Here is a 12,707-nt window from a genome sequence, read left to right on the forward strand (position 1 = left end):
TAGTTAACTTATAGAACAGTTAAATGTATTTGTAACTTTCTCCTTTCTGACACTTGCCACAATTGTTTTTCAGATTGTTTTGTAATGTATACAGCCGCACGCTTCACTGCAGGTTAGTGAGTAAATACAGTAATATATTCTACGTTCAGTATAATTTGATTTTTCGCAAAATTGATGACGTAAAATGAGTCCTAACGTGAAAATCTTCATTTCATTGAGTATAATGTTTTTAGTTTGAAGCTTTTTACTTGTATCACTAATTCCTAATAAAATGTTAACTAAAAACCTGAAATTGGCCGCCATTTTCCAATATGGAGGGGAAACCCCAACTCGGGTCTTTGGGGACTTTTAGTATGTTATACTGCCGGCCCAGTGGCGGAGTGGTTAGTACATCGAGCTACGACGCCAGGGGTCCCGGGTTCGATGTTTGTGAGTGTCCATCATAAATTTCATCATATCATCACTCATCCCCATCTTCGCAAATTAGCCAAAAGTGGTACAAAAGAGCGAAGTAAAATAAAGCAAATCGATAAATCAATCAATCAATCAAAGTATGTTATACTGAGTAACATTCTGAACATCTCTGCAAAAATTAAGCTTTCTTCGACTTCTCAGCTATCCGGGGTAGAATTTAACTGGACTATTTTGCAATGTCTAAATTAATGACGAAGACAAGGGTGTGAGCAACCTCCTCTAAACAGGCATTAAACATTTGATAATTAAATATTTTTACGTGACTTGAAAGTATAATAAATGTGAATGTTTATTAATAGCCATGCGTACATCTACATAGCTATTCGTAGAAAGAAAGCTCAGACTATGTAAACAAAATAACCATCATATAATTGGAATCCTGAAACCTGACTTGACTGGTTGAATAATTGTGAGAAATGTTTGTATTCTTAACAGTTACGAATTGGTACACGAGAATATACGAGGTGGAGACTGAAGTGAAAATGTAAGAAGGATTAAGCGAATGAACCAATTTCTTGACTGGAAGCTCCTATATTTTTGAAAATACGAATAAGTGCAAGTAAAACTAACAATATTATTACAATGGTTATTATTATAAGCTAATTATTATGTCACATGCATCCCAACTTTGTTTTAGTCGTTGAGGTCTAGTTCCGAAGGTAGGAGCATTCTATTCTATCTGTATGCAACCACGCACCACAAATTCAGATTTGCTACCACATTTATTTTTCTACTGAATCACATACTATACTTCGTGCCAGGAGTCTGTGGAGCACGCCGGCATAGAAATCGAGCGGTAGGAGCAAAATATGTCAGTTTGTTAGATAATAAAACGCAATAATACAAATAATCAGTGTTTCTTTCAGAATGCTCCCTTTCCTATAGGGTGGGGGACGAACCTGAACTTTGGGGAGCATTGATTTATCATCTTTACTAACTGTCTACATTGAAACATTTTTAATTGATTAAATTCTTTAATTCTTTCTTTTGGTTTTAGATATTTTTGTTATTGATATTTTCTACATAAGTGTCAAAGAATCGCATTTTTAGTTAACAGTACCTAAATAAGCAAGTGTGTTTGAGCAAACTGAAATGTAAAGATGGATGCCAGTTAAGCAAAATGATCAGAGATTTAAATTTGCTCTAATACTAATAATGTAATTCCCTTTCTAGAAAAGTACATGGAAAGACAAGAAAGTAATGGATTTGTCAAAAGAAATTACCTTTTAACACTAAGAATTTGAAAACAAGTTCATGGATCCATATAACGTTTTCCGAAAAACAATTTTTTTTCTAAAATTAAAAATCGAAAGACAGAAAAAGAAAAAACTTTTCTATAAACAAAAAAAGAAGTTGAAAACGTTTTTTTTCCCTCGAAAATAGCGAAAAACGAAAAACATTGTTTTTCGAAAATGGCCATCCCTTGTGCAGATGCAGAATACGGAAGCAGAAGACCAGCCAAATATCATAATGGTCTCCACCTATTTACTACCAAATTCGACAATGTAGCGTGCGATTTCTTCTTTTACATTTTTTTTTTAAATACACTGTTACTGATAAAATGTCCAAGGAGCAGTTACTTTTAGATCGTCTGTTAAATACACGTTGCCTCTACAATGTGAAAGTTGCTAATAGCTGCCGAGCATAGGACCTCAACCAATTTAAGCATTCACTTGCCGCGCCTCCCTCTTCCCCCTCCAGTCCCACCTGCAGCGGATTCGGACTATATCGGAAGAGGTATTTCTGGGCTGGTATAATACTATAATGCTTTAAACGACAGCAGATATACCGTCAGGGTGAAGTTGAAAGGCATAAACTCTTAACCGTCAACTCCCATTACATTGTATTAAAAAACAGATTTCCTGAGTTTTGTTTATTGGTATTCATGCTACTGATAAGAGGCTTGCCTTATTTGATTACACGTACTACTAAAGATTTTATCTTTTCGAACAGATTGAAGGAAACGGAAGTGGCAACCATCACTGAAGTTTGTCCTGAGAAGAAAATACTTTTCGTATATCCCGTTCTCTTTTACTGAAATTCTTCAGAATGGCCTTGTTTTTGCCCATTTTGGCCCTAAATTTATTTTACATCGCCCTGACTTAAAACTCTGGATAAATTAATGCATTTAAAAATTAACTCATAATATTTTGTACCAATTTTTGTTCTTGTGTTATAAATTTTCGAAGTTTAGTTCCGATGAACAACAATCTGATCTCAAGTGCATCCGTTAAATGATATTTTTTCGGGTGTCGTGTCGTTTGCGCCGAGGCTTCTTATCGGTTCATTTCCGCCGTGACATATGTCAAGACCTTCCTTGGCTGGTTTTCCCACAATCCAGAATGTCATCACCGCCGCGCGCACGTGTGTTTATGGTCACATGGTGCATAGTGCATAAAGTGGACTTAAAACATAAAATCTTTGATAAGTTATTTCGGTTTTGTCCGGAAGTAAAGCATAAACTACTGGTGCTACGTTAGTAGCAGTATTCGTACTACCGATTTCGATATGAAGGGTATACAGCTGATAAAACTATTTGGAGCAGACGCGAAATGTGCCATCTAAAAATACGGTTTCTGAGGCTGCCAAAACATCTTTGGATCTGACACTAGCAAAAATTAACAACCGCTTTCCATTTTCCGTGTAGTCAAGGTGAAGAAATGGAGAACCGTCATTAAAATACTTCAAAAATTCTAGTAAAGTGAGATGATCTGCATCTGTTGCATCTTTTGGAACACCTAAAATGGATCTCCTTTTTCTGTTCAGGTACACTTCTGTCTGTCGTAAACAGGAACGTTACTTACAATATCCAAACCTCGGTCTAGTCGGAATATTTGCCAAACAGGCTTTAACACTTCTTCACGAACTCTCTTCTTGCAATTCGTGAGTTTCTTCTTAATTTCAAGCCCAGCATGGTCTGGCACACATGTATGTTCCGGGATGCGCACAATTCTTCCATTTTTGACGATTAACACACCTAGACATTTAGGGTTATCCTTTTCCTTGTACATCCCTCATATATACTTTCATCTTACATTCATTTATTAATCACCTTCATTTTCAATCAAAGATAAACACAGCTGCAGCTGGGCAACGTCATAAACACACGTATGTGCGGCGGTAATGACACTCCGGATTGTGGGAAAACCCACCAAGGAAGGTCTTGACATACTATGTCGCGGCGGTAATGAACCGATAAGAAGCCTCGGTGCAAGCGACACGGACTCATTTTTTCGCATCCACACCCTTAAAAAAAAATGGTACCCCTATAGCCTTACTCTTACTGCATACACACCACGATCACTTGCATATTATTGGTAGAAGATAGGCACTTACCTTACAATTTTATGAAGTTCCGCCTTACAAACTCATAACTGTTAATAACTTCTTCACATTTTCACGAACAACAAACACGAATAAACAACCAGTCCAACAGCAACGACTTACGTGTTTACGTGTGCCAAACCGTGATGTAATGGATGGATTGTTCCAAACTGTCAAATCTAATATGCCTGTGCCTGGTTGTTTAAATGGCCAAAATAAGACAACTCCCATCTATAGGTAAACTTAGCTGAACAAGAACCTTTTAACACATCTAAATATTCTCACACACACAATACTGACACATTATTAAAAACATACACGCACTTAACGTTCCCACTGAAACTCTAACGTACATGCTCAATGTTGCTTTACACCTCCGCGATTTTACTTATTGCGACCGTCGAAAACACTACTATGCTCTGTACATGGATTACGATGGAATGAAAACTTTAAGCTTGAACTCTCCGTCAGATGGCGGGTTAGTCGTAGAACGAGTAATATTAGAGCAATGACTTTAAAGATAACTGGTCAGTTTCTGTATAAAATTATAAATTTATTGTAAACCATTTTTTTAAAAAAAAAATTATGGAAAGAAAGGTTCCGATACTCTTCAAGTTGGTTTATTATTATTACTGTGCTCATCAATTCTGTAATTTTGTATAACCAATTTTGACATAGTGGTTGTAAAATCGTGCTCATCACTTAAATAAATATCATTATTATCATAAGATTTACCAAGATTATTGTACTATGTTCGTAAATGACCATGCATCTATGTAGTAAAAAGTAAAGTGCTCCCCTAAGTTTAGCACCACGCCATGAAGGCGTATAGGGGTAACGCCCCACACTTTCTTGATCCGGTGGTGAGTGGGGGTGACGTGATCAACATCACGACCCTGACCACCTTTACCCCCGAGGGTTTCCCCCAGGTACTCGTCATTCGACGCTGTCTGGGCGCCGGGGCCGCTTCCAACGTTAGAAAAGTTCTCGAATCGAACCCGAGACCTTTAGCGTGGTAGTCAGACGCGTTACTGACTGAGCCACCGCGGCCGCATCTATTATTATAATGTAGTTACACACATATTTTTTCCTTACAATAAAATGTTATTAGCTTTATCCTCTCCTATAAAAAGGTGCCCGTACGGCGTACCGTTGCGTACGGCCAGATAAAAAGCACTGATGGTAACTATTTTTGCACTAAGCTTATGTAAAAACAGTGTGTTGGTTTAGAACATTTCGGTAGATGGCTCTAGTCAACGTCTCATGCGAACAGATTACGTACGCTAGATAGGAAATTTGTGATAAAAGTTCTTGGACTACCATCGAATGCACAATCCGAAGTAATTGTATAATTATGAAACTAATTCAACAAGAACTAAACAGTTGTGGCTCGTTGGCTGAACTATTTAAGGTTGCTTATTTGTACCCTTAGTTGAAATACAATGGGGAGGTAAAACGAAGGAAGGAAAGGAATAAGAAAGTGGGGAAGCGTCTGCAACCTTCCGTAAAGTTACTTCCCAACATTAGTGCGGAGTGACTGGGGAAAACCTTAAGCTCCGGTGCACACGAACGGTGACCCAGTGAAGTCCAAGGAATATAGAGATTAGGTAAAGCCATCCGAAGATTGCCGATCTTGCACGAACGCGTGACGTCACCGGAGAAGCAGTGAGCTCGGCTGAAGCAGACGGCCCCTAGCATTTATATGGGAGATTCAGAGAGCGAAAGTATATTATTATTTTTAGGAGGGGGAAAATAATAATTGTCATCCTCCAAGATGGTATTGAGGCATCCTTTTAATGATTAGTAACATAATTGAAAACGCGCTACTTTTAAAAGGGGGCAAAGTACATGTGAAAAAATGTATTTTGAAAATCCATATTCCTGAAACTTTCTGACCGATGCGCTACAAAGAATGTTGCGTGTTCTCCTTTAGAATTTCATCATTTTACAAATCGTAGTATAATTTTAACAAATACGTGGCATGCTAAAGAAGAATTAAAGAGTTTAAAAAAATTATTGATTAATAGACTTAGTTTATTTTACTTCGCTTATCTGCCACATATGGCTAATAGCAAAGATGAGGATGCGTGATGATATGATGAAATTGAAGAAAGGAAAGTAGACCCATGCCCGGGCGGGGATTCGAACCTGGGGCTCCTTGGCATCGTAAAGCGTTGTGTTAACCACTTCGCCACGGAGGTCAGCATTACAAGGAAATAAACAGAAAATGGCATCTGTTTTAATATGCGAGAAACATTTGCGAGGAGGTTATTGAAGTAACAAATAATTATTACAAGACGTTGTGATGAAAATTATTAATATATCTGAAATATCGAGAGTTGACCTTGCAGTCTCTAAATGTACTTTTAGGGTTACGCAAAACCTTTACTCAAAATTGATAGTGTAAATTTATAAGCTTATAAAATTTAAAACTTATTCCTGTTCGAAAAGAGAAACTGCCAAGTTAAATTAATATTTCGTAGAAATACATATATTTGTCTTTCATGAGGCCAAGAGAGTATTTGGAGGGGACGGTGGCTTGGGAAGGCTATAGCCCCGGATCTCGATCTGCAAAGGGGTTTCCAGTGGGAAAACATTCCTATGAAATAGTCCAGAAGAAGGGGCGAAATGATTTTTTTTAAATGGCTCAAGAATACAAAGATATAAGTGGATATTTGACAAGCTTAGTCTAAAACTTACAACTGAAGTCGTACGTGTGTGTTTGGGGGGGGGGGGGTGGCTACGTGAGGTAACACAGTGGAATATGATTCACAATAAATAATTAAAATAAATATGTGGGAACAATGGAAATCAAAATGTGCTGTAGCTAGTGACGGCGCAATAGTAAAGATGGAGGGGTAAATCATATTTTCCCGGGGCAATCATGTTTATTATTCCGTTACATACGACACAAAAATGCATATTTTGGCTAAAAGAGCATTCATTCATTTATTTATTTTTTGTCGTTTTACTGGGGGCAGATAAGAGAGAAAGAGAGAGAAATTGTCGAACGAGAATAGGGGGGCGTTCCTGCCCCCCCTGTAGTGTGGTCACTGCCTATAGCTATGCTGGAGAAGAATGCACCAATTAATATACTATTAAATAAAACAGATACTTTTAAAACTTTTAATCAAATTATTTGTAAACTATGATTTAAATTTAGAGAGAGCACATTTAATTTGGATGAGTTAACTTCTGAAGCCTGCCATTTCCGAGCCTTCTTCCGGTGTAACTGCACTGCCCTTTGAGCCCTAGCTGCTACGTTCAGGTGGCGGAACGAGCAGAATACTAATTAAAACAAATATGTGACATATATAAAAAAAACAACGTGTTGAAGCTTTTGACGGCGCCAAAGAAAAGACAGAAGAAGAAGAACGTGGAGAGTGCAGTGATATTTTACGGGAAGCAGTAGGCACGTATCCAGGAATTCCTTTCGGGGCGGCGGCTGAACACCATTTTTTAAAGGGGTATCACAATTGTATGTTTAAGGCCAGTAGTGCCTTCGATCTCTTCGTCTTTCCACCCGAACTACTCGTAGCACTACTCGATGTTCCGCTGTCGTCTATGTTTTTAGCTTTGGGACCGAACTGGAACTAGTGGTAGACTTCGTTACTTTACGGTATTTAGTCCATTTCATTTTCGAATCACTAGATCTTATAAAGCAACCAATGGACACTGACTGATCACTAATCGACTGTATGAATTGTCACACTTACCTCTGAAGTCTCCACCTATTCTGTTGTACAGATCAACCGGGAAATTGAAGCCGCGTATTAATATCCTCATTATATTCTAGAACGTTTCGCAGATAAAAAGATTCGTAAATATTGCCAGTAGTTCGACTCCTTCTCTTTTTCAAGAACGTTCCCTCTCTCGCTTTCCAGAGATTAAAAAAATACAATGAATCCGAATCGCCCTACCTGCGGCGCTACCTTTGTTGTGCAGCTTCCAAATGCTGACAAGTCTCTTCTACATAGTGTTCAAGTTCGCTACGACAACACCGAAAGCATAAGAAAAGTTTACGTGCAATATTATCAACAGCAGGGTTATAGAACATTCTCCGTCTTGCCTTGATAAGTATTTCTCTCCTAAAATTATCGTCACATTATTCAAGAAGACAAAAACCTAATTTTATCTAGTGTAAAATGAAAACTTTCCTGGTGGGGGGAGTCCACGAGTTACGATCCCCACCTTGGATACGCGCTATAAACAATAACAGGGTCCGTAGAACATTCTCCGTCTTGTCTCGATAATTATTCCTCTCCTTAAATTATCGTCACATTATTCAAGAAGTCAAAAACCTAATTTTATCAGTGTAAACTGAAAAATTTCCTTGGGGAGCGGGGGGGGGGCCTCGAACCACCTGATCCCTACCTTGGATACGCGTTATTAACAATAACAGGCTTATAGAACATTCTCCGTCTTGCCTAGATAATTATCTCTCTCAAATTATCATCATATTATTCAAGAAGCCAAAACCCTAATTTTATCTAGCATAAACTGAAAATTTTCTGAAGGGGGGCTTCAGCCCCCTGATTCCCACCTTGGATACGAGCTGTTACCAATAACAGGGTTATAGAATATTCTCCGTCTTGCCTCGATAATTATTTCTCTCCTTAAATTAACGTCACATTATTTTCTTTGACACCACAAGAAACAAAAAATCTCATTTTATCTAGTGTAAACCGAAAACTTTCGGGGGGGCTTGAGCCCCCTAAGCCCCCCCTGGATACGTGCCTGGGAAGCAGTCACGTTTATTACACCCTTACATTTACATACAATATTATAAAGTTCTGCTTTTAGATCTCGCACAATGCCTTTTTCACAAAAATGGGCAATCTCGCATTTTTTATATCAATCAAGCTGTGATATTTTAGTTTTCTTCCGTTAGTTTTCTGATAATAGTTTTCACAGCTTTCCATAGCATTTAGGCATGATTTCAGTTGACAAGAACAAAATAATCTTATTTCAAAACATAGAGCAAAAAGAAATCCAACGCGCTTAAGTTAAAACTCCCTTACATTGGAAGCCTGAGGAGAACAAAACAGGGGTTCCTTCGTAACACGATTTCTTGAAAACCATTTTACACATTTGAATCAACTTTGTGATAAATTGATTAGAAAGGATGAATCTTAACAGTAAAAGTTGTAACTTTTCTCTTGCTACTATATTTTAGAAGATATTCGTTGTCAAATTTCTCAATATTTGCATAAGGAACCAGCCTTTTCCGTGCCGAGTGTTTCGAAGGTGACGTCATGCATTCACGGACAACTGCGCATACGATCTGCGCCGCCGAACGAGCAGGGGTTCGCAATCGAACTCGTTGCGTCAAAATTCTGTTCGTGTGCACTGGAGCTAAATGAGGGGTGTTATCTTAGGGGGTACAAATTTCAAGATATAGTCGCTGTAAGACGATTTTCAACCTGTTCGAAGTAATCCCTACAGGAGTCGTAGGAATGATGTGCATGAGCTATGTTCTTAGTATAATTGTGATGTTTATTTCTTAGATTCATAATGTTTTATTTCCTTTTCAGAGACCTTCATGTGATACCTTCCAGCATCACAAAGCCCTTAACGAACACAACACATCCAAGACTTGCATTGAGTCGTGTTGAAATGGTGGAGCAGCTCATAATGAAGCAAGGCATATCCACAGAAAAACCGAGGTATTGACCACGACTATGTTCACTGGGTTTTTTTCCTTGCACACTACGGGTTTTTAAAGTACGGATTCTTACGTGCGCTGGTGCAGAAGTTGTCAGCAGCTTGTTTGGAGTTTTGTTTCAATTTTTTTAAGCCTTCGTTACGTAAAACAAAGAGACACGTGCAGTGGCGTGTTCTGAAAATTTGCCATGGTTTACCGGAACAATTCTTATTTATTGTATTGTATTTATTAAACACTCCCTCTGGATTAATTAGATATAATATAAATAAAACATAAATGCAGGCATTCAAGTAAAACAAAAACAGGCAATTTGGACATTTCCCTGGATTTCCCTTCATGTAGCAAAACTATCTCTGCCAAGCGCGGCACAGAAAGCAGTTTTCTACTGCCAACGCTGTTTCCAGCGGTGGAACTGGCCACGTGGTTTTCAATAGCCACCCGTCCACTTTTCCTTCGCCCTCCCCGCGTACTCGGTTCGTCAGATGGGTGCGATGGAGATCAGTGGCGTACATAATCCAATCTTTAGGGTCTCCCTGATGGTAGTGTTGTCGCCTTGTAATCAAGGGATCCTAGATTCGACATTTGGAGGAGGCACATAGTGATTTCACCCCCACTTTAAACTGCAGAAGTGCATATTCAGTCCCAATTAGCCCATCTGTGTAGACAGAACTTAAAACAAAAATTCAAATTCAAATAAACCAAGCTTTAAGTTATTTAAATAATTTACTTACATTCGGTTTTAGAAACTTCTTGTATTAGTTTGCATAATATAAATTAACGAGTTCCCATATATTACAGCTAAATGTATAAAAATATATGTGAGTTAAGTTGGTTTACCAGTGTTCAAGTTTTTTCGTAAACTAATAAACTTTTACCACTGTGTGAAATTCAGTATTCTTTTCTTCTATTTCAGTAATTTTGTATCATGAGAGGTTGATGAAAACTAAATGATGGAACAAACACAATGATATAGGCTATCCTTGCCTCACTCCGAGTTCAAACCTAGGGCCAGCTAGTTTCTGGTTTTATAAAATATACAACTTCCCAACACAGAGAGAGTGTGTGGCTTCTTAATAACATCATTAAACAAATCATTACCAGCCTTAAGAACAGGTCCGAACAAATTGAAGTGATTGGTCAGTACTTGAGAGCAACTTGCTATATAATGGGTGAACAATACACCAGGATTATAGTAGGATAGAATAATGAGCACCATGAACTGATTCCATGCAGGGTCTATTAAGAGTCATGGGATTCAACCCAGGGTTCACTATCCAACAACATCTGCAGCCTAGTCAATGAGATGGACGAGGTTTCACTTGTAGACTCAAAAAGGTGGATTCAAGCAGGAGCATCAAGGGACACATCAAGTTAAATAGCCTGCCTTTATTATTTGAATAATTTAACCCAATATCAATATACAGAACTTTTTGTAAAGCTCATAATTTTAGTTGCTCTACCTCTGATTCATTGCCCATAAAATGAGACTGTCTTTTAAGGACAGAGGATCATATCCAGTGCAGACAAAAGATAAGCTCTTCTGAAATCAATCAGATGAGACAGCCCTGAAAGTACTCGGTATCATATGACATATTTTGTTAATTGCAGAGGGTCTGCACCAGACCCGTAGCTAGAATTTATCTCCAGGGGGGCTCACGAGTTATCAGGGGGGCTTTGTAAACCAAGTACATTTTTCGAAAGTTTAACAGTGTTAAATGAAGTAAATTATTTTGTGTGTGTGGGGGGGGTAATTAAGTTAATATAAAATTTATATAAGTTAATATAAAATTTATATGGTAGGAATGTGGATGATCAAAGTCATAGATTTCTGTCTAAACGGGAGACCGCAACAGGGGCACCAAAGGTAAGGATAAAGAAGCTCCTCTGTGAAAGGTCATTCTATAGTCTAGAGAATCTTCTAAATACTTGCCGCTACTTCGACTTCAGCTCATAAACAAGATGAAGTTTATGTTCTGTGAAATTATCCTTCGCCAAGCTGTGAGCAAAATAATGTCTGCTGTCTACATTTTCACTCTTCACTGCAAACAAATTATACAAAATATTTTACCTACTGTCGAGGGGGAGCTCAGCCTGGCTACGACCCTGCTATGCAAGAACTTTCTAAACTCTATACAACCTACTAAATTCAGGGTGTCTACAAATGATTGAAGCAGTTTCACGATGTTACTGTACGTGTATTATTGAACATATTGTGAAGTATCTTTACAGTTTCGCAGAGAAACTCAACAAGTTTTGTCAGTGTTCGATATGGCCCCTCTTCGTGATTCTGCAGACATAAACTTTATAATCAAGTTCTTCCCGAAGGTGATGAAGCATGCACCTATCAATTCGATCAAAAGCACTGTTGGTACGAGCCTGCAGTTCTGCCAGATCACTTGGTAATGGAGGCACAAACACTAGATCCTTCACATAACCACACACACAAAAAAGTAACCGTGAGGCAATGACAGCAGTTGTTGATCATCATTTCCACAACGACTGACTCATCGATTTGATACTCTGGTGGTTAAGATTTTGTGGACATCGTAATATAACTGGGGCGGAGCACCATCCAACTGGTGGATAAAGTTCTCTATGCCTGTCTACAACTGTGACATGAGCAAATTTTCTAACATGTCAAGATACCCGTATTCGGTAATGGTTGTTCGCTGAAGAAGAAGGGGCTGTAAACTCTAAATTTTGAGATTGCACAAAAAGCATTGAGTTCTGGAAAGTCACGAATATGCTCAACGGCACCACAGCGAACAGAAAACTCCCATAACTTTTAACGTGTCACAAAACTTGTGAGTTTCTCTACAAAACTGCAAAGTTACTTCGTGATACGTTCAATAATACATGTACAGTAACATCATAAAACCGTTATCAATCATTTGTAGACACCCTGTACTTTCCGCTACTTAGACTTCAGTTCAGAAACAAGATGAAGGAATGTGATAGCTGATCTTGTTTTTGTGAATTTGTCCTTTCATCAAGTTATGAGCACATAATATCCACTGTCTACATTTTCATTTTCTCTTGTCACTACAAACAAATTATACAATAATTTTACCTAATGACTGGGTGCTAAGGATGAAGCCGGGGGGGGGGGGGGGGGGGGCTGAGCCACCCCAGGCCCCTGCCTGGCTACAGGCCTGGTCTGCACAGTGTAAGAAATCTAAATAAAAGCAGGCTTTTGATATATTTGGTTTATTTTACTTCGCTTTACTGCCACTTTTAGCTAATC

General features: G+C 38.3%; 1 protein-coding gene across 2 annotated transcripts in view; it reads left to right on the forward strand.

Moving 5' to 3' along the window:
• The window catches only part of LOC145980403 (centrosomal protein of 104 kDa), a 274,922-nt gene that overhangs the window by 240,907 nt on the left and 21,308 nt on the right, over nt 1–12,707 (forward strand). The window contains exons 11-12 of one of the 2 annotated variants that reach the window (XM_083113475.1): nt 74–112; nt 9,333–9,464. In XM_083113475.1, coding sequence (XP_082969601.1) covers nt 74–112; nt 9,333–9,464 — 171 coding nt within the window. The remainder of the gene's footprint in view (nt 1–73; nt 113–9,332; nt 9,465–12,707) is intronic. The other variant, XM_083113476.1, reaches the window with a different exon arrangement.

The sequence above is a fragment of the Lepisma saccharinum genome, chromosome 27 (genome assembly GCF_977018435.1).
Source record: "Lepisma saccharinum chromosome 27, izLepSacc3.1, whole genome shotgun sequence".
NCBI lineage: Eukaryota > Metazoa > Arthropoda > Insecta > Zygentoma > Lepismatidae > Lepisma > Lepisma saccharinum.